The 20840-nt window shown below is 56.2% G+C and overlaps 1 protein-coding gene across 1 annotated transcript in view; it reads left to right on the top strand.

The window, feature by feature from the left end:
* The window catches only part of MYH9 (myosin heavy chain 9), a 55626-nt gene extending 35214 nt beyond the window's left edge, over positions 1-20412 (top strand). The window contains exons 17-40 of the mRNA XM_049771752.1: positions 492-561; positions 2570-2730; positions 4013-4121; positions 5256-5387; positions 6310-6516; positions 6711-6848; positions 7495-7618; positions 8201-8372; positions 10171-10383; positions 10464-10608; positions 11582-11788; positions 11892-11996; positions 12110-12262; positions 12892-13140; positions 14297-14509; positions 14603-14815; positions 15178-15339; positions 16744-16872; positions 17882-17970; positions 18081-18204; positions 18393-18601; positions 19076-19184; positions 19262-19434; positions 20082-20412. Of these exons, the coding sequence (XP_049627709.1) occupies positions 492-561; positions 2570-2730; positions 4013-4121; positions 5256-5387; positions 6310-6516; positions 6711-6848; positions 7495-7618; positions 8201-8372; positions 10171-10383; positions 10464-10608; positions 11582-11788; positions 11892-11996; positions 12110-12262; positions 12892-13140; positions 14297-14509; positions 14603-14815; positions 15178-15339; positions 16744-16872; positions 17882-17970; positions 18081-18204; positions 18393-18601; positions 19076-19184; positions 19262-19434; positions 20082-20199 (3724 nt within the window). The 3' untranslated portion in view covers positions 20200-20412. The remainder of the gene's footprint in view (positions 1-491; positions 562-2569; positions 2731-4012; positions 4122-5255; positions 5388-6309; positions 6517-6710; positions 6849-7494; positions 7619-8200; positions 8373-10170; positions 10384-10463; positions 10609-11581; positions 11789-11891; positions 11997-12109; positions 12263-12891; positions 13141-14296; positions 14510-14602; positions 14816-15177; positions 15340-16743; positions 16873-17881; positions 17971-18080; positions 18205-18392; positions 18602-19075; positions 19185-19261; positions 19435-20081) is intronic.
* Positions 20413-20840: the final 428 nt, after the last annotated feature.

Genomic DNA, 20840 nt, shown 5'->3' with positions numbered 1-20840 from the left:
GAGAAGAGAGGAAACCCCCAGGATCTGGGCATCGGCCATTGGTAGCCCTGCATGCTCAGTGGATCCAGAACATTCTTTACCCATTCTCTTCCCTTTCTGGCTCCCACAGAGCTGCAAGTAGCTGAGGGTTGCTGAATTCTCTTCCCTTTCCTAAGAGAACTTGGGTGATGAATAACACCCAATCTTTTTTTCCCCTTGTTTTTAAGAAGCAATTTATTCTTCCAAATTACAAACATGCTTGCTGTTGGGTCTCAGTCAAAAAAGAACAGCCCTCTTCACCTCTGCAAGATTCCTACCAGTAATGCCCCCATCTCCCTCCTCTCCCACCCCCTGCCTGTATTCGAGACAAGTATTGTAATTCTCTCACTCCTTACCATTGTTATGATAGTTTTTAGTGTAGTTATTTCTCTAACTACCCCCCCAATTTTCTGACTTCAGGGCTGGTCCCCAGGCCCTGGGTCACCTGACCTGGTTTCTCTTACGTCCTGCAGATACGAGATCCTCACCCCGAATTCTATCCCGAAGGGTTTCATGGATGGAAAGCAGGCGTGTGTGCTCATGGTGAGTTGCACTGCCCTCCCTGGGTGGGCCGTGCACCTCCCTTGGACAGTGCTTATGGCACTCTGGGGGTGGGGGGTTTAGGAGATACCAGGGAACACTGTGCTTTCTCTTCCTGACCCCAGGCTGCTTAGCGGGGTGGCCCGAGCCTGTCCCCAGCTCCCAGGCCTTGTTTTCTGCCCTGGCTACTTCCATGCTTGCTTCCTGTTACCCAAGAGAAATGGCCATGGGCTCCTGCAGTGACTTGGGTCACCCCAGGGCTCGGTCTGCCCCTTGAGCTTCCTTTATGTCTGGGGGGAGTTCTGGATTGGTTTGCTGCGGACTGTTTTATCCTAATGAGATTAAAAGTCCCGAAGCATAACCTTAGTGGGTTCTTATCCCACTGAAAGTCAAGCGGGAGCACGAAGAGGTGAATATGAAATATGAATTATGAAATATGAAATGAATGAGACCACACAGAATGCATGGGGACTTGCGTCTAGAAAGACGAAGACAAATTTATTTTTTGAGCTGGGTAGCTTTTAAGGTTGAGGTTTGGAATGCAGGGTGTAATTTTTTTTTTTTTTTTTTTTTTGGTTTTTGGGCCACACCCGGCAGTGCTCAGGGGTTACTCCTGGCTGTCTGCTCAGAAATAGTTCCTGGCAGGCACGGGGGACCATATGGGACACTGGGATTCGAACCAACCACCTTTGGTCCTGGATTGGCTGCTTGCAAGGCAAACACCACTGTGCTATCTCTCCGGGCCTGCAGGGTGTAATTTTTGACATCAAAGAGAGTGGGAGATAGTTAGGGAAACAAAATGAAAGAGGTGGCTAAAATTTGCACATTAAAGAACTGATACTGAAGGTGAAAAGAAGTTTTGTTTTGGGTTAGCTTTGTTTTGGGTAAGTAGGAGAAATCAGGTAATTTTCAGGGAAGTGGGAAGAGAGAAAAATATTTTAGAGTTTTGGGGAAAACTGAAAATTGGTTTACTATGAGCTAAGTTTTGGAAAAAACATGATCTTGGCGCCAAGGTAGCAAAGATCACAAGAGCTGGTTAGTGGGAGACTTTTGGCGGGATTTGTACTGTCCTCCTTTGTTAGAAAGAATTACTAAGGCCTGATTTTTAATAATGGTTAAAAATAAAGAGAGAGATAGTTACAGCTACTTTAGAATTATGGTCAAACACTCCACGCAAAGGGTCAACTGATTTTGACTGCTCTAAGCGGGCCTTTTTGGCAAATAATTCTCTTTCAGGAGTGCAACACTTTTCTGATGTGTGCCCTTCCTGAGTGGGGCGCAACATTGGTTCCGGGGGAACTGGAAAGAATGACAGGGAGGAACAGACCTAGTACCTATGGTGTGTGGAGCACTGTAGGCAGGCAGGGAGCCGGAAGAGGGATGAGGAGACCAATGTGCCCCAGAGCCTGGGTGTCCCTCCCTCTCCCCAGATGGGGTCAGGCCCAGGGAGGCCTCCCCTCCTCCCTGCTCTTTGGAGGACTTGGCTTGAGGCCCCTTAAATCCTCGTCTCAGGTCTCCTTAGACCCTCCTGCTTACTACTCAAGACCTGGCTTTTCCTTTATTTTTTTCAATCCTCGGGATTTGCTCCTGATTCTGTGCTCAGGGGTCACCCCTGGCAGGGCTTGGGTGATTCTGGGGGTTCTCCAGCCGCAAAGTCCCACTTCACCAACTTTCTTCGCACCAGACAGCAGCAGTTCATAGGAGTCCGCTCAAGGGGGAGGCTCGGCATAAGGGGCCGGAGCAGGTCTCAGGGACCCCGTGTTTAGGCTCTGCTTGCCGTCGGCCAGCGGGCATCCTGGGCACTGAGCGGGAGATGTGGGAAGGGCCCGCATTGCCAAGCCTCTGTGTCTGCTATTCTGATGCGTTCTCTGTCTTCTCCCATCATCAAACGCCCCGTTTCCATTTCTCTGGCACAGACACATTTGGAGGGTCAGTAGGTGCTGGCACCGTAGGGTCTCAGCTTCTTGCTGTCCTAGAGCTCCTCTGACCGCCCCACTCTTCTTCCTCCCAGATCAAAGCCCTAGAGCTGGACAGTAACCTGTACCGCATTGGCCAGAGCAAAGTTTTCTTCCGTGCTGGGGTATTGGCCCACCTGGAGGAGGAACGAGACCTGAAGATCACCGACGTCATCATCGGCTTCCAGGCCTGCTGCAGGGGCTACCTGGCCAGGAAGTGAGTATTCCCCTTACTTCCTAGGCTGCAACCCCTCAGCATGGGGTTGCATTTGGGAATCTAGGAGTCCGGGCTGCACAGGCCACCTGGGCTCCCCCTGTCAGGCTTCCCTCAGGCTCAAACTGGTGTCAAGTGGCCACTTAGATGCAGGTGAAGGCGCTGACCTTGCCCAGTTCCATTCGCAGAGCTAGGCACCAGTCCCAGGTACCACCATGTCGTGTCCTTCCTAAGTAAAGTAACTACGGGGCTGAAGAGATAGCACAGTGGGTAGGGCGTTTGCTTTGCACGCGGTTAACCTAGACTCGATCCCTGGCATCCCTAAAGATCCCTCTCAAGCTCGCCAGGAGTGATTCCTGAGTCAGGAATAATAGGACCCAAAAATGGCTGGGTGTGGTCCAAGTCCCCCAAAATGGATGGATGCATGGGGCTCCTACCCCAGAATGTCTCCTCACTGTGCCCCTGTGTGTGTGTGTGTGTGTGTGTGTGTGTGTGTGTGTGTGTGTGTGTGTGTGAGTGACCCATGCCTGAATCTGGGGACCCCTTTGGGAGTCAGTTCTCACCTGGTATGGGACAGTGGGTGTTCCCTGACCCCTAGAGTCCACCACAGGGGCAGTGTTTTATCAAACATGGCCTAAAGCCATAGCACAGCAAGTAGGGCATGTGGCTTAAATGCAGCCGATCTGGGTTCAATCTCCAGCCTCCTAGAGGGCCCCCAAACCAGAAGGAGTGATTCCTGAGCACAGAGCCAGGAGTAGTAACCCCTGAGCGCTGTGGGGTGTGGCCCAAACCACCACCCCCCAAACAAAATTTGATCAAATGGAAACTCCCACCCACACACTTCTCAGAGCCCCCTGCAGGACACCATAGTCCCTCTGCACTAATCAGGACACCCACTGTAGGCCCTGAGAGTGAGAGATCGAGCCCCTTTTTTTACTGGGTGACCCTCCCTCGTGTCTCTGGACCCTGCCCTGTTGCTGCCCACCCTGGCGTCTTCACCCTGTGATCTGCCCACCTTCATGAAGGGCAGAATCTGCTGGGGCCCTTGGTCACGAAAACTCAGGGATGGCCTATGGGTCTCTCAGAGACCCGTTCTCCCTTCTGCCCCCAACATTTCCCTCCTAGGAAGCTCCTGGCTGGGCTGGTACCTTCCACAGCATCTCCTAGAGCCAGACTGGGGAGCTCGGGGGGGGGGGGGGGGAGGGTCTCTGCACCTTTGAGGGGCTGCCCATGTCCCTGGGGGTTGGCTAATCCTGGCGTGCCGCCCCTCCCGCTCCCTCCGCAGGGCCTTTGCCAAGCGACAGCAGCAGCTGACGGCCATGAAGGTGCTACAGCGGAACTGTGCCGCCTACCTCAAGCTGCGCAACTGGCAGTGGTGGCGGCTCTTCACCAAGGTGGGTCCCGGCCTCTCCTTCAGGCTGGTGGCGGGGAGGGGGGTCTGAGACCCCTGGGGGATGACAGCAAGTGACAATGAGCAGCAGCCTGCAGTCAGTCACAAGGCTCTGACTCCTGCATCCTAGCCCCCCCCTGTGGCATTTGGAGCTGTGTGCCACTACACTAGGTGGCGCCCTTGCCCAGAAAAAAACTCAAGTGGTCCAGTGGCCCTTGCCGACTTCAGATCTAACGAAAGAGTAAAAAGCATAAAGAAAGATGAAGAAGAAGCCGGAACAATAGCACAGCGGGGAGGGCTTTTGCCTAGCATGTGGCCGATCCGGGTTTGATCCCGGCATCCCATATGGTCCACTGAGCCTGCCAGGAGTGATTCCTGAGCTCAGGACTAGGAATAACCCCTGAACACTGCTGGGTGCTGCCCAAAAACAAAACCAAAAAAACCCCTCCAAAAATCCAACCAAGCAAGAAAAGATGAAGACAAAGCAATCAGGGTGCGTGATGCAACTCAGTGTGAGAGCACGTGTCTGGGGTTCATCCCCAGCCCCAAACAGAGACTCCCCGGTGTCCCTTGAGTCGAACCCACGGCAAAGTAGAGTCTGTCCCCTCGTTGCCATTTTCTTCCTTGTTCCCTTTGGAACTCCATGATGCAGATAGTTCATGTTTCATGAGTGCTGTCTGCTTAGAAATTCCTTTCTGATGGGGCCGGAGAGATAGCATGGAGGTAGGGTGTTTGCCTTGCATGCAGAAGGATGGTGGTTTGAATCCTGGCATCCCATAGAGTACCCTGAGCCTGCCAGGAGCGATTTCTGAGTGTAGAGCCAGGAGGAACCTCTGAGCGCTTCTGGGAGTGACCCCAAAAAGCAAAAACAAACAAACAAACAAAAAAAGAAATTCCTCTCTGCTCCTGGCTTTGGACAGTTAGGATATGGTTCCCTGGGGGAAATGTCCCCCTCTCATCAGGCCGCTTTTCTAGCCCCAGCTTCCTGAAATGTGCCGGTATATCAGAAGCCCTGGTACCCCACACCGTGCCCACCCTGGCACTGCCCCCCTTGCCTTTAGCGTTACCCAGCTTTTGGCCCACCCGGCTTCTGCTCCTTCCTCAGCTGAGTCCCTCTCTGACTCCCACCCTCTCCTAGGTCAAGCCGCTGCTGCAGGTGAGTCGGCAGGAGGAGGAGATGATGGCCAAGGAGGAGGAGCTGGTCAAGGTCCGGGAGAAGCAGCTGGCGGCTGAGAACCGGCTCACGGAGATGGAGACTCTGCAGTCCCAGGTGCGTGGTGCCTAAGGAGCCAGGGCTCAGTGCTATGCCCTGCTGGTCGCAGTTGGGCAAGGCCTGTTTGGAGTTGAAGGTGTTTATTATAAGAATCACATCTAAGGAAAAAAAAATCACATCTATTGGGGCCAGAAAGATAACATGGAGGTAAGGCATTTGCCTTGCATGTAGAAGGACGGTGGTTCGAACCCTGGCATCACATAGGGTCCCCCGAGCCTGCCAGGAGCGATTTCTGAGCGTAGAGCCAGGAGGAACCCCTGAGTGCTGCCGGGTGTGACCCAAAAGGCCAAAAAAAAAAAAAAAAAAAACGAAGATTCACATCTATTTTGAACAATAGTATAGCCGGGAGGATGCTTGTCTTGCACGCAGCCGACCCATGTTCGAACCCCAGGCATCCCATACAAAGGGTTCCCTGAGCACCCAGGAGTGATTCCTGAGCTTAGCCAGGAGTAACCCCTGAGCCACTCCATGTGTGGCCCCAAACCCAAATAACAAAGCAAAAAATGTGGTGGAAGGGACTCTCCCAAGAGTGCTCAGTAGGCCTGGGGGGGCCACAAGGGCAATTCTTCATCAACCCAACTAGGCCTTAACCCAGCCAGGCCCCGAGAATGTGGTGCTACTTTGTCTCAGGGCTGCATCCCACACTGCTAGAAATGGAGAGAAAGCTAGGGTGAGACGTATACTCAGGCCTGCACCCTAATTGCTATATGGTCTCCCTGCCCTCAAGGAGGTGCTTTCTGAGGACCAACTCCTGTGCGGACCCCACTGCGGTTATAGGGTGTGGAAAGGCCCGTAAGGGGACAGGAAGTCTGTGTGTGCTGGATTCGAGGCCCCTACCCTGGTGCCTGTGGCTATGCTCAGTGCCACCCATGCTGGGGAGCACAGGAGGGACAGTCCTGACTCTTCCTGCCCCGTGTAGCTCCTGGCAGAGAAGCTGCAGCTCCAGGAACAGCTGCAGGCGGAGACCGAGCTGTGTGCCGAGGCTGAGGAGCTGCGCGCCCGGCTCACGGCCAAGAAGCAGGAGCTCGAGGAGATCTGCCACGACCTGGAGGCCCGCGTGGAGGAGGAGGAAGAGCGCTGCCAGCACCTGCAGGCGGATAAGAAGAAGATGCAGCAGAATATCCAGGTGGGCCCAAGTGCCAGGGCTGTGGAGCTTTGGGATGGGGCTGCTTATCCCCCCTTCTCTCAGGTCTGCTTCCTTGGGGGCTGATCTCCCCAGCTTGGCCCCTATGAGCTTCCCTCCTCCTCCTGCTCGGGAGGGAGGTGAGTGGGGTGCCTGTCCCTGCTGCCTCTCCTCATGCCACTGACCCCTCCATGCAGGAGCTGGAGGAGCAGCTGGAGGAGGAGGAGAGTGCCAGGCAGAAGCTGCAGCTGGAGAAGGTGACAACGGAGGCGAAGCTCAAAAAGCTGGAGGAGGAGCAGATTATCATGGAGGACCAGAACTGCAAGCTGGCCAAGGTATGGCCTGGGTACCCCGGCTCGGCCATGTCCCGGGGTGTGAGCCTAACTCTGAGCACCAGGACCCTGCGGCAGGCAGGGGTGTTTCTCTGGGGCCGGTTAGGTGGTGGTGGGGGTTGTTCTCAAGCTCTTTTCACCCCGGGACTGGAGTATGTGGAGCCACCGGGGGGATGTTGAGGTGGTGTTTGTCTTCCTTGTGGAGGGGACCCCATGCGCGTCTGCATAGCAGGCAGCCATAGTTGGGAGCTGGGTCAGGCCCAGCAGAAGGGGGACTTTGGGGACTGGAGTGGCTGGATGCTCACCCATGAGGAGGAGGTGTTGGTGCAGAGTGAGGGAGCCCATTCTGGGGGCTGCAAGGTCACAGTTGGGAATGGCCCTCTTGTGCCCCCCTGCATGGGCAGGACCCCCTTGCTCCAAGGTCACAGGTGGTGAGGGCTCACTGGGGCTGCCAGGGTCTCCACCTTCCCCGGGGTCCCGGAAGCCTCTCTAGTCCTTTCATCGGAGCCTACATGTCCCCCTCTGGGACCCGGGGAATCCTGTGAGCTTAGCGTGGCTTTCTGGACCACCTCCCCACAGTTGGCCCCACGTGTCTGGTGGGTTCCCTGGCTTCTGTGCCCCCCCTCACTTGCACTCTCCCCAACCCCAGGAGAAGAAGCTGCTGGAAGACAGGATAGCCGAGTTCACCACCAACCTCACTGAGGAGGAGGAGAAGTCCAAGAGCCTGGCCAAGCTCAAGAACAAGCATGAGGCCATGATCACTGACCTGGAGGGTGAGGGCACCTGAGGGGCCTGACGGGGCTGAGGGTAGTTTAGGAAGCCTGATAGGACTGAGGAGTGGTCTGAGGGGACCCAAAGGGGAGTTTAGGGGGCCTGACAGGGCCGGAGGGGACTATTTGAAGAAGTCTGATGGGCTGAGAGAGTCTAACAGATAGAATTTGAGGAACCTGACAGAATCTGAGGGGGCCTGATGGGGTTCAGAGGTGTTCCTAGTATTTCCAGCAGCTGGCACTTTGTGGTACCCGGGCAGACAGAGGCCCTGACAGAGTAACTATAGAACTCCAAGTGTGTGCTGACATGGGGAGACCAGGTTTATGTTTTGCCCAGCACCCCACCCCAAGATTTCAGACTCAGTAGGGCGCCTCCTGGTGGCGGGTCATTAAGAGACAAGTGTGAAGGGAACTGGCCTGGGAGAACCCCTTGGCCGGGGATGCTGCTGAGCCAGCTCTGGGTCCTGACCTGGGTATACACCAGCCCAGCCCAGGATCTGGCAGACCCCAGTATAGGACTGTGGTCAGGTGTATCAGGGTCAGTTTGCCCTGCACACTCTGCCAGCCTGTCCCTGCCCTCCCCAGAGCGTCTGCGGCGAGAAGAAAAGCAGCGGCAGGAGCTGGAGAAGACCCGGAGGAAGCTGGAGGGCGACTCTACCGACCTCAGCGACCAGATCGCAGAACTGCAAGCCCAGATCGCAGAGCTTAAAATGCAGCTGGCGAAGAAGGAGGAGGAGCTGCAGGCAGCGCTGGCCAGGTGAGAAGGGACAGTCCCCGCCATGCTGCCGCCTGCCCCGAGCCTGCCTTGCCTGCATCGGACCCAGCTTTGGCTCCTGGCACTGCATATGATCCCCCAAGCCCGCCAGGAGTCAACCCTGAGCGCCTCCTGGTGTGGCCCAAACCCTAAAAAAGAAGAAGGGGTCAGGGCCAGGAGGGTGTTTGCCTTGCATGCAGAAGGATGGTGGTTCGAATCCTGGCATCCCATATGGTTCCCCGTGCCTGCCAGGGGCAGTTTCTGAGTGCAGAGCCAGGAAGAAACCCTGAGTATTGCTGGGTATGACCCAAAAACCAAAAACCAAAAAAAAAAAAAAAAGAAAAAAGGAAGGGGGGTGGCTGGGGAGATAGTGCAGAAGTTTGGGCACTTGCATAGCATGTAGCTGGCCCTGGTTCAGTCCCAGGGACCACAGAGGGTCTCCTCAGCACTGCCAAGAATGAGCAGAGAGCCAGACAGCCAGTATGATACAGAAACCAAGTTTGGCTGATCACACCGTCAGGGCTCAGGGCTCACTCCTGAATGGGCTCAGGGTACCCATGGGGTGCCGGTGGATGAACTTAGTCGGCTGCATGCAAAGCAAGTGCCCTACAGTCTTCCTCTCTTTCGTAAGCTCCCCTCTCCCAATTTTTAGTTGAATTAAAAATAGAAACAGGGGCCGGAATGGTGGCACAAGAGGTAGGGCATTTGCCTTGCATGCAGCTATCTTAGGATGGACCGTGGTTCTATCCCCCGGCATCCCATATGGTCCCCCAAACCAGGAGCGATTTCTGAGTGCAGAGCCAAGAGTAACCCCTGAGCATTACCTGGTGTGGCCCAAAAAGCAAAAAAAAGAAACAGGATCCAGAGCTATGGAGGCCACTAGCCTTGCATGCTTGATCCCTGGCATCCTATGTCGTTCCCTGAGCCACTTCCAGGAGTAATTCCTGAGAAAAAAGCCAGGAGTAACCTCTGAGCATCACTAAGTATGGCCCAAAAACAAATGAAAGGAAGAGACTAAATTTTGGAGTAGTTTCTTTGAGGGAAGCTTGGTGATACTTGAAAGGGATCTATTTGGTGCCAGGACTCAAACCCAGGTCACCTGCTCATAGAACCTGCGCTCAGCCCTATGAGCACTCCCCAGGCCCAAGCACTATTTGAGCATCACAGTGGGATGGAGGATGAGGAAATTCCCACCCAAGTGGGGACCCCCAGTAGCATCAAGGCCCTGTCCTATGTGGGAGCTATGGCTGGTCCATGGCATGCTAGAGCTTTCCCTGTGTTATAGTTGTTATCAGCGTTAGTGAATTTCCTTGTATTATCTCAATTTTTTGTTTTGTTTTATTTTGGGGGGGGGTCACACTCAACACTGCTCAGGGGTTACCCCTGGCCCCGCACTCAGAAATCACTTCAGGCAGTGCTGGGGGGACCATATGGGATGCTGGGAATCAAACCCCAGGCCGGCCACATGCAAGGCAAGAATGTGTACTCCACTGTCCTATCACTCTGGCTCCCTGTTTGTTTGTTTGTTTGTTTGTTTGTTTTCATTTTGAGTCTGAAGCAGCAAGCATTAATTGGGAGGAAAAGGGGGTTCCCTCTGTCCCCTTGCCCCCACATGGCTCCCTGCTCCCAAGGGGAGAATTCTCTATAGTCTCTCCCTTTTAGTCTTCATCACTCCTGCTCTGGCCTCTCCCAAGGGCTGGGGGCCTCCTTCATCCTACCCTGAATCTCCTGGCTCCCCTTGGGGGCAGGTCTCCCCATACCTCCACCACCCCCATGCCCATATGCCTCGTCTCCTGGGCAGAGTGGAGGAAGAGGCGTCGCAGAAGAACATGGCCCTGAAAAAGATCCGCGAGCTGGAGTCACAGATCTCAGAGCTGCAGGAAGACCTGGACTCGGAGCGCGCTTCCCGGAACAAGGCCGAGAAGCAGAAGCGGGATCTGGGCGAGGAGCTGGAGGCGCTGAAGACGGAGCTGGAGGACACGCTGGACTCCACGGCCGCCCAGCAGGAACTCAGGTTGGGCTGACGGGAGACATGTGGCCCGCGGGGGTGGCCGCCCCAGGACCCATCCCAAGCTGACACACCTTCCCCTCCAGGTCCAAGCGCGAACAAGAAGTGAACATCCTGAAGAAGACGCTGGAGGATGAGGCCAAGACACACGAGTCGCAGATCCAGGAGATGCGGCAGAAGCACTCGCAGGCCGTGGAAGAACTGGCTGAACAGCTAGAGCAGACCAAGCGCGTGCGTCTTTTGGGAGACCATCCTGGGATGTGGCCGGAGTGGCTTAGAGGACGGGGACTCGAGGCCCGGGAATCGGAGCTCCTGGGAGTAGAGGGTCAGGGGTGTCCCTGGCTCTTAGAGCGACTCCCAGTGATATGGAGTCATATGGTGGAGGTCAAACCTCTGGGCATTTCCCTGGCTGGTCTTGGCAGCCCTGATTCCTTAGCGAGTGCCAGCCCTCGACGGGGCCCAGTTGTGTTCCAGCTGCCACAGCAATGCCATCCTGAGCTCAGAAGCACCCCGACTCTCCCTTCTAGCTCCCTGCCACCCACTCCTCAGGTTGCACAGGGCCTCCTGGCTTCTGGTCTGGTGCCAACCCCAGTGCTTACTATGGAACTTGTCATTGGGGCCTGGCACAGTCGCTCGGCCATAGAGCCTATGCCTAGCTCGGTGAGGTCCCAGCCGCGGGCACCCCCCCGCCCCCCATTCCCCTGAACAAGTCTCCAAAACATTATTCGTTAATGGTCGCATGCTGGGTTCCTGCTGTATTGGTGGTAGAGATAACACCTTTCTGGGCATAACACCTTTCTGGGCCTCGGCAGCTTCTTCTGCCATTTTTTTGCAAGGAGCCTTGCGGAAGCTTGTTCCCTTAGCCTGAAACCCAGAGCCTGCTAGGGCTCTGACGTTAGCCTGTGTACAGAAGGCAGGAGGGGCTGGGGATTGAATGCACAGGTGAGCATGGGGGTTCCGGTTCACCCCCAGCTCCTATGTGTGTGGCTCTTGTATCCAGGATCTCCAAGTTCAGGATCCCCCAGAGCTCCCGTGTCCAGGGCCCCTGCTTCTAGGGCTCCCACATCTTGACAACTGTGCCCAGGCTCCCTGTGTCCAGGGCACGGTCCCTGTCCCGGGTTTCCCAGGCCACCTCTGCGCACAGGCCAACCCCAGCCTGCGACCATTGTCTGACTCTCGGCTTGTGCCCGCCTCCCCGCCACAGGTGAAGGCCAGCCTGGAGAAGGCCAAGCAGACGCTGGAGAGCGAGCGCGGGGAGCTGGCCAGTGAGGTGAAGGCCCTGCTGCAGGGCAAGGGGGACTCGGAGCACAAACGCAAGAAGGTGGAGGCGCAGCTGCAGGAGCTGCAGGGCAGGTTCACCGAGGGGGAGCGTGTGCGCACTGAACTGGCCGACAAAGTCACCAAGCTGCAGGTGAGGCCTGGCTTCACAGGGGTGTGGGTTGGGGTTAGGGTGGGGTCCCCTCCAAGTGGTCCACCAGGTAGCTCACCATGTATCCTGTCCCTTCCCTGGGCAGGTGGAGCTGGACAATGTGACAGGCCTCCTCACACAATCGGACAGCAAGTCCAGCAAACTCTCCAAGGACTTCTCCACGCTGGAGTCCCAGCTGCAGGACACACAGGTGCATAAATGGGGGGTGGGAGGACAGTGACCTCCTGCCTGTCACCCTTACCACCTGGAGTCCCGGGTACTTCCTGAACCCCACTCCTGAACCCCTGTCTTGGTCGCCCACAGGAGCAACTGCAGGAAGAGAACCGGCAGAAGCTGAGCCTGAGCACAAAGCTGAAGCAGGTGGAGGATGAGAAAAACTCCATCCGGGAGCAGCTGGAGGAGGAGGAGGAGGCCAAGCGCAACCTGGAAAAGCACATTGCCACCCTCCAGGCACAGGTGGGCACTCCATAGCTGCAGCCTGGACCCCGCAGCCCCGACCCCGCAGCCCCGACATCCGCTCCCAACTGGGTGCCACTACTGAACTGAGCAAAATGCAAGACAAGAAATGCAGTGCTGCCTTTGAGAGGCTCCTGTCAGGCCCTTTAGACTTGGGAGTCTACGAGAGCCTATGCAGCAGACACTGTGGTTGGGGGTTCAGGGTGGGCCCTGGGATCCAATTGAGGCTGGTCCTCTGCAAGGCAAGTGCCTCAGCCCCTGGGCTTTTTCTGGCTCCCATCATCACCCCTCTTTTGACTGAGAAACGCCACCTGGACAAGCACTGCTGGGCAGCCCCAGGCTCCTGACAGTTAATTGTGGGTTCGTTCGTGGCCATCAGCATCTAGGAACCCTTTGCTATTGCCCTTTTTTCCCTATCCCCCTTGTTTCCCCCCACATTCAGTCAAGTGGCCCTCAGAATTTCAGAAGCCAGACTCTTTGGAGGTGGGGGTGCTTTTCTTCAGGATCTACAGGCCCATGCCCAAATCCCCTAGCTGTGTGATTCTGTGTGTATGTCTGTTTATGCATACATGCCTGTGCGTGTACAAGTGCGAGCATCCGGGCTGTCCTGATGCGCCTCTCCTGCCCAGGTGACCGACATGAAGAAGAGGATGGAGGACGGTGTCGGGTGCCTGGAGACGGCCGAGGAGGCCAAGAAAAAGCTGCAGAAGGACCTGGAGGGGCTGGGCCAGCGCTTCGAGGAGAAGGCGGCGGCCTATGACAAGCTGGAGAAGACCAAGACGAGGCTGCAGCAGGAGCTGGACGACCTGCTGGTGGACCTGGACCACCAGCGGCAGAGCGTGTGCAACCTGGAGAAGAAGCAGAAGAAGTTCGACCAGGTACGTGTGCGGCTGCACTCTCAGCCAGGCGTCTGTCCTGGGTGACGCAGGAGGATGACCAGCTCTTGCCTACTGCTTTCTTCCAGGCTTCTGGTTTTTCAGATAAACTCCCTCCCCTCTCCCTTCCTCTTTTTCTTTCATTTTTTTTTTAACTTTATTGATTGATTGATTGATTGGTTGGTTGGTTTCTGGGCCACACCCAGTGGTGCTCAGAGGTTACTTCTGGCTATGTGCTCAGAAATCGCTCCTGGCATGGGGGACCATATGGGACACTGGGGGATCGGACAGCAGTCCGTCCTAGGCTAGCGCTGGCAAGGCAGATAGATGCCTTACTGCTTGCACCATGGCTCCTCATGTCTTTTTTTTTTTTTTTTTTTTTTTAATTTCTCCTTTTTGGTGGTGGTGATGGTGGGATAGTGGTGGATGGTGGTGGTGGTGGTTGGATTATAATATTTTTTAACTCTTGGTTTTGGGGTCCCTCCTGGTGATGCTCAGGGCTTACTCCTGGCTCTGTGTTGCTTGTGTTGCTTGGAGGACCATTTGCATTGCTGGGCATCAAAACTAGCAGTGCTCTTCCCGTGGTTATATCATTCTGGCCCAAACCAGTTTTATTTTATTTTTGTTTTGTTTTGGGGGTCCCACCCCAAAACCACCCACCCACTGGTGGTGCTCAGGTTATTCCTGGCTCTGTGCTCAGAAATTGCTCCTACAGGCTTGGGGGACCATATGGGATGCCAGGGATTAATCTCAGGCCTGTACTGGGTTGGCTGCATGCAAGGCAAATGCTCTACCACTGAGCTATAACTTCGGCCCAGCAAACTGGTTTTATTAACCAGGATTTTTGTTTCTGTTTTTGGGCCACACCTGGTGGTGCTCAGCTCTGTGCTAGCTCTGTGCTCCAGGATCACTCCTGGCCAGGCTTGGGAGGATCTCATGTGGTGCCAGGATTGAATGCAGGTCAGCTGTGTACAAGGCACACGACCCTCCTCATTGTGCTATCGCTTCAGCCCTACCCCTAGAACTTTTTTGACAGCTGTCTGGTCCTGTTTCAGTCCCCTTCCTGGGGACCTTGGCCCCATTTTCTAGCCTGGAGGTTGCCACCGAGCTGAGCAGACTCCAGGGCTGCAGCCTTACATGACCCTTCTGGCTTCTCTAGCTCCTGGCTGAGGAGAAGATGATCTCGGCCAAGTATGCTGAGGAACGTGACCGGGCAGAGGCGGAGGCCCGGGAGAAGGAGACCAAGGCGCTGTCTCTGGCCCGGGCCCTGGAGGAGGCCGTGGAGCAGAAGGCCGAGCTGGAGCGGCTCAACAAGCAGTACCGCACAGAGATGGAGGATCTCATGAGCTCCAAGGATGATGTGGGCAAGAGCGTGAGTAATCCCAGCAGGCCACAGTGGTGGTGGGGGGCATGGGCACCTCTTGCTCCTCTCTCCACCCATGACACGAGTTCCCGAACCGTGCAGGTCCATGAGCTGGAGAAGTCCAAGCGGGCACTGGAGCAGCAGGTGGAGGAGATGAAGACGCAGCTTGAGGAGCTGGAGGACGAGCTGCAGGCCACAGAGGATGCCAAGCTGCGGTTGGAGGTGAACCTGCAGGCCATGAAGGCCCAGTTCGAGCGCGACCTGCAGGGCCGTGACGAGCAGAGCGAGGAGAAGAAGAAGCAGCTGGTCCGCCAGGTACACTGTTACCCCCTTTCTACAAGCCCCCCAGCTTTGGGTTCCGCCTCTCTCCTCCCTCTCCCTGGATTGTGCCTTCCAAACCATGCTGCCTTTGGTTCTGGGATTCAGGGTTCCACTCTGGTCTGGCTTTATTGTGAGTATCTCCCAGGGCCACTCGTAACTGATGCTCCAGGACATGTGGCACTGGGAATTGAACTTGAGGCCTCACGTCCACAGGCCCTTGGTACCAGTCCCAGCCCCTCTATTACGTTTCATGATTCTCAATGGTCCCGGGAGACACAGCACCAGGCCACACCTCCCTGGGTTCACCCCAGGGAAAGGTCTGTGAGCGTCTCCTGAGCTGCCTAACCTCTTCCCAGGTGCGGGAGATGGAGGCGGAGCTGGAGGATGAGAGGAAGCAGCGCTCCATGGCAATGGCTGCCCGGAAGAAGCTGGAGTTGGACCTGAAGGACCTGGAGGCCCACATCGACTCAGCCAATAAGAACCGTGACGAAGCCATCAAACAATTGCGGAAGCTGCAGGTGAGACCTGGGGTCCACAGAGTAGCCTGCTGCTACTGGCCCCCTCCCTGTCTCTGAAGAGGCTCTGGAGTCCCCGATCTTAGAGGGAGACGGAGAAGCCCAGAAAGTGGAAGCCAGAAAGAAGCCACCTGCAGTTGTGTTCATGCAGTGGGTGGTCAGAGCAGCTTTCCAGAACAAACTAGGGACAATCCAAGCTCTGGCCCAGATCTGCTGTCATTTATGGGAACGGAAGGTTTTAGAGCTGATGGTTCAGTGAATCAGCACGGGCACTGACTTAGGACAGATTTTTCTTTGCTGCTGCTCCTCCTCCTCCTCCTCCTCCTTCTTTTTTGCTTTTTGGGGTCACACCTGGCAGCGCTCAGGGGTTACTCCTGGCTTCATGCTCAGGAATCGCTCCCCGGCAGGCTCGGGGAACCATATGGGGTGCCGGAATTCGAACCACCGTCCTTCTTCATGTAAGGCAAATGCCTTCCCGCTGTGCTATCTCTCTGATCCCAAGGGCAGATTTTTCACCTTGAGGTTAAAGAGAACACAGAAAGACTGATGAAGGGATTGGTGTTGAAACACTTAAACCCCAATCACGAATAACTTTGTAATTTCAGTATGACTAAATGGAAAATAATTAAAAATATTAAAGGGAAGTAAAGCAGACTGAGAAGCCACACCACTTGGCAAAGTGGCAGCAGTTAAAAATGATGGTGTTGGGGCCATCGCAGTAAAAAAGTGGGTAGTACATTTGCCTTGCACATGGCTGAGCTGGATTCAATCCCCACATCTCATACGGATGATACACTGAACCTGCCAGGAATAACTTCTGAGCTCAGAGCCAAAAGTAACCAATCCCCAGCACTGCCGGGTGTGGCCCCCTCAAAAAGAACAAAACAGGACAAAAAATGATGTCATTGGTGAGGGGCCCCTGGCAGTCCCTCTATCCCTCTCTGGCCAGACCAAGCACCCACTAATGGAACCCCCCACTAGGGAGTTCTCTAGAGTAGAAAATGAAAAGCGACTTGAACAATATCTTGAGAATTGCAGACAAGGAAATGTGTCCCTGGCCTGTCACTGGGGCTCACCCAGCACCTGGCCATCGACGTAGAGTTATGCTTGGAGGATGTGCTAGATCAGGTCACAGGATGTGACAGTGATTAAACCCCTGTGGTTTGGTGTGATGTGATACAGCCCTGTGAAGTTGGCATTTCCATCCCAACGCAGTAAACTGGAAAGTGGGTGCAGAGCAGGGATCCTTTGACTCTTACTCATAAGTTGATTAAAGTTGATTTCAGTGTCAGACTGAAAAACACTTCTGAGTGCCTGTCGAGAGGTTGGCCTTGTGGGGATGTGGATTGGCAGGACTTGCGATGGTAGCCCCAGGTGGTGGTACCAACCCTCTCCTCCCCACACTAGGCCCAGATGAAAGACTACATGCGTGAGCTGGAGGACACACGTGCCTCCCGTGAAGACATCCTGGCACAGGCCAAGGAGAATGAGAAGAAACTGAAGAGCATGGAAGCAGAGATGATCCAATTGCAGGAGGTGGGTCCAGCCGGAAGAGGGTTTTGGGGAGGAATGAGATGGCTGTAGGAAAATACCTAGCCAGAAGAGGGCGCTGGTGTGTCTGTCTGTCTGTCTTTCTGTCTGTCGTGTGTGTGTGTGTGTGTGTGTGTGTGTGTGTGTGTGTGTGTGTGTGTGTGTGTGTGTGTGTGTGTGTGTGTGTGTGTGTGTGTGTGTGTGTGTGTGTGATGAACCAACTGCAGGAGATGGGTCCAGCCAGAAGAGGGCGCTCAAGGCTGCCTCTGTCCACCAGGGCACCAGCAGCTCTTTCCGAGTCAAACCAGCCAAACTCCTGGCAGAAGTGGGGTGCATTCTTACTCTTTAACTAGGTTCCCTGCAAGGTGTCATTAAGTACCAGGGCTCGCTGGTGTGATTAGCCTGTGTGTCTGTGAATTAAAATTGCCACCCTTTGGGGGTCTGCTCCCTCCCTGCAAATGAGGCTTTGTGGTAATCACCATTTACTGCACCCCACGAGTGCCACTTCCAGCCCTTCCTCATTAAGGCCTGTTGGTTCCTTAGCATCTGCTCATTGCAGCCCCGAGGCTCTGACTGTTCTGTGTGCCTCCAATTCTGTGCCTAGCTAGCACCACATTCAGTCACTTGGTTCTCTTCTGAGGTCACACATGGGCCTATTGAGGGGGATGCCCGTGTCCTGTCCTCCTGACTTTCAGCACCCTCCTCCCTGGTCCCCACTCATATCTTGGGTACCCCGCTGTGATATCTGGTCGGTTGGGAAGGGACCTGCGTACTTTGTGGCCAGATGGTGTATTGGCTTCCGTGTCCCCAAGCTCTGGCTCTATCCCTGCAGACCTGGCTGGGGTCTTTCTCAGCCCTGTGAGCAGAAGGGCACTAGGAGAAAGAAAGGGCTGGTGGTGGTGACATCAGGTTTAGGGACAGCCACTATAAGGAACAGGAATGAGCGATTCAGGGCTCTTGGTTCTTGGACTGCCCCGCCATGCCCCTGTCACTCACGGCTCTGTCCTCATGGCAGGAGCTGGCGGCCGCTGAACGGGCCAAACGCCAGGCCCAGCAGGAGCGGGACGAACTGGCCGACGAGATCGCCAACAGCAGCGGCAAAGGGTGAGCAGGGGTTTTGTGGGCGGTAATGTGTTCCTTGGTGTCGGGGACGGTGTGGGATAGCGGTGATGTCTGGGAGGGGCCCCTGCTCATGCCTCACCCTGCACCCCCAGAGCCCTGGCCCTGGAGGAGAAGCGGCGCCTGGAGGCTCGCATTGCCCAGCTGGAGGAGGAGCTGGAGGAAGAACAGGGCAACACAGAGCTGATCAACGACCGGCTGAAGAAGTCCAACCTGCAGGTAGCGTGCAGTGTGCATGCATGGACCTGGCCCAGCCTGGCCCTCCCCTCCCCTCCCTTTCCCTTCCCTGGGTCCCAGGGGTCCTGGTAGGTGAGGACCTCGACTTCCGGTTCTGGGGCTGCCTCTTTCTTGCCCCACCTTCCTTTGGGTTGAGGGGTTCGCTTCTCCTTTTCCTCCCCACCCTGCAGATCGACCAGCTCAACACCGACCTGAACCTGGAGCGCAGCCACGCGCAGAAGAACGAGAACGCGCGGCAGCAGATGGAGCGGCAGAACAAGGAACTCAAGGTCAAGCTGCAGGAGATGGAGGCCACGGTCAAGTCCAAGTACAAGGCCTCCATCACCGCCCTCGAGGCCAAGATAGCGCAGCTGGAGGAGCAGCTGGACAACGAGACCAAGTGGGTGGCCTGGCCCTCGTGTGGGTCCCCCAACTCTCTCCCCACTTTTTTTGAGACAGGTTGTCTCAAAAGCTGGGACTCAGTCCCCAAGATCTGTGCCTGGGGAGGGAGGGTGACTCCGGTTGGATCTTTGGCACTTTCTGCAGACAGCTGGTCCCTTAGATTAACCCCACCAGGAGTCCCTGAGCATGGCCAGATGTGCCCCCATAATCAACAGCAGAAAATAAAAAAAGTTGGGGGACTCCAGGGCTCAGTGAGAGAATTTGGGGTCCCTGTGGGTTCAGCAAGACTAAGATTTCCTTGAGAGCCCCTAGGGTTTGCCACAGGCAAACTGATTTTACGTTCCCCCTTACCTGGCTACAGAGACGCTCTGAGCTGAGCCTGCCCTTCCCTGCACCCCAGTCCTTCCCCTCTGGGAGCCCCGAGAGCAGGGCTTCGTCTTGACTCCCCCGCGGCCCTTGTGTCTTGTCTCAGGGAGCGCCAGGCGGCCAGCAAGCAGGTGCGGCGGGCAGAGAAGAGGCTGAAGGACGTGTTGCTGCAGGTGGATGACGAACGTAGGAACGCCGAGCAGTTCAAGGACCAGGTGGGGACTGAGGGGGGAGCCCAGGTACCCCCGTGAACCTTGCGTGCATTGCCGCTGACTGGGCCGGGTCTCCGCAGGCCGACAAGGCGTCCACCCGCCTGAAGCAGCTCAAGCGGCAGCTGGAGGAGGCCGAGGAGGAGGCACAGCGGGCCAACGCGTCCCGAAGGAAGCTGCAGCGGGAGCTGGAGGACGCCACGGAGACAGCCGACGCCATGAACCGAGAAGTCAGCACCCTCAAGAGCAAGCTCAGGTGAGCCGTGCGTAGGCCGGGGGGCTGGTGGGCTGAGGGAGGGGGTTCCTGGGATGACCCCCAAGGTTCACTGCCCTTCATTGTGTGCCCTGAGTCCTGAGACCATGCTGGCCTGAGCCCCACAATGCCAGGCCCTCATCCCTGTGTGGATGCCAGCAGGAGGGCACAGGGCCCCCAGCATGGTGGGGTGTGGCCCCTATTTTAGGGAGCACCCAACAAGTGCATTGTGAATGGGCATTTGGAGCGGGAGGTTCATAGGGACCCCCAGAAGACATCAGTGAGCGTCCCTGGGGTCATCATGTCTGTCTTGGCCATTGCTTGAGGTGGCCAGAGGAGGTGCGCTCTGCCCCCTCCTGTCAAATGACCCTTTCCCCCATTTTCTGACCATGGCCATCTCCAGACCCTGAGTTCTTCCTGTGGGCCCTGATTCTTGTGATTTTTCTCTGTAGCCTCTGGGGGCCCCAGGTTCAAAGGCACTCAGAGTTTGGGGCACAGGAGCCCACACAGCACCTGTCCAGCTGCTCCTTGCCCCTAGCCTGTCCTGGTATCTGGGGCTGGGGCTTTGGGTTTAAGCCCCTTTCTGGGCACTTCCTGTGCATGCTGCAGCCCAAGGGCATCTTGCTGACCGTGTGCCCACCCCATGCCAGGCGTGGGGACCTGCCTTTTGTTGTGCCCCGCCGAATGGCCCGGAAAGGAGCTGGCGAATGCTCGGACGAGGAAGTGGATGGCAAAGCCGATGGGGCTGAGGGCAAAGCTGCCGAGTAAATGCCGCCCAGGACCGGACGAAAAGTCGGACGCACACCCCCAAGGACGCCGCACCCCGGATCAGCTCCGCCTGCGACCCCACCCCGTGCCTCCCCCACCAGGCCAGGATGCCTCAGGGTGCAGTCCTCACCCCTGCTGGTCCTCGTCCCCCCCCATCTAACCCCACCACTTTGTCCAGGGCATTTGGCTTCCTGTCCCACGGCTTCCCCTCCTGTCCCCATCCCACCCCCCAAATCTGAAACCAAAGAGTTAGGGGCCTGAGTTCAGGCCGGAGCAGCAGGGAAGCGACCCCCGGGCCGGGCCAGATTTTTCTACGAATCTATTTTTCTTCCGATTAAGGAGTTTTGATTGCTGGACACCTCGGAAGTCGTTACCTCTCCCTCCCTCCCCACGACCCCCACAACTCCTGCCATGCCAACCCTCTTCCTTCCTTCGCTCTTGGCAATCACACATGGTGACCTCACACCCCACCCCTGTGCCTCCCACCCAGGGCACGAGCTGGCCCCGGGGACCCCTCTGTGCAGGGCACAGAGTGTGGGGTGGGGCAGGCAGGGCAGGAGGGTCTGTGCCCCTCTCGGGCAGTGCCCTGCCCCCGCACAACCCCAGGTCTCAGTGCAATGATGCCCCTTTGCCCCCTTTTG

Source organism: Suncus etruscus, chromosome 4 (assembly GCF_024139225.1).
Source record: "Suncus etruscus isolate mSunEtr1 chromosome 4, mSunEtr1.pri.cur, whole genome shotgun sequence".
Taxonomy (NCBI): domain Eukaryota; kingdom Metazoa; phylum Chordata; class Mammalia; order Eulipotyphla; family Soricidae; genus Suncus; species Suncus etruscus.
This window is presented reverse-complemented; position numbering and strand designations above follow the sequence as displayed.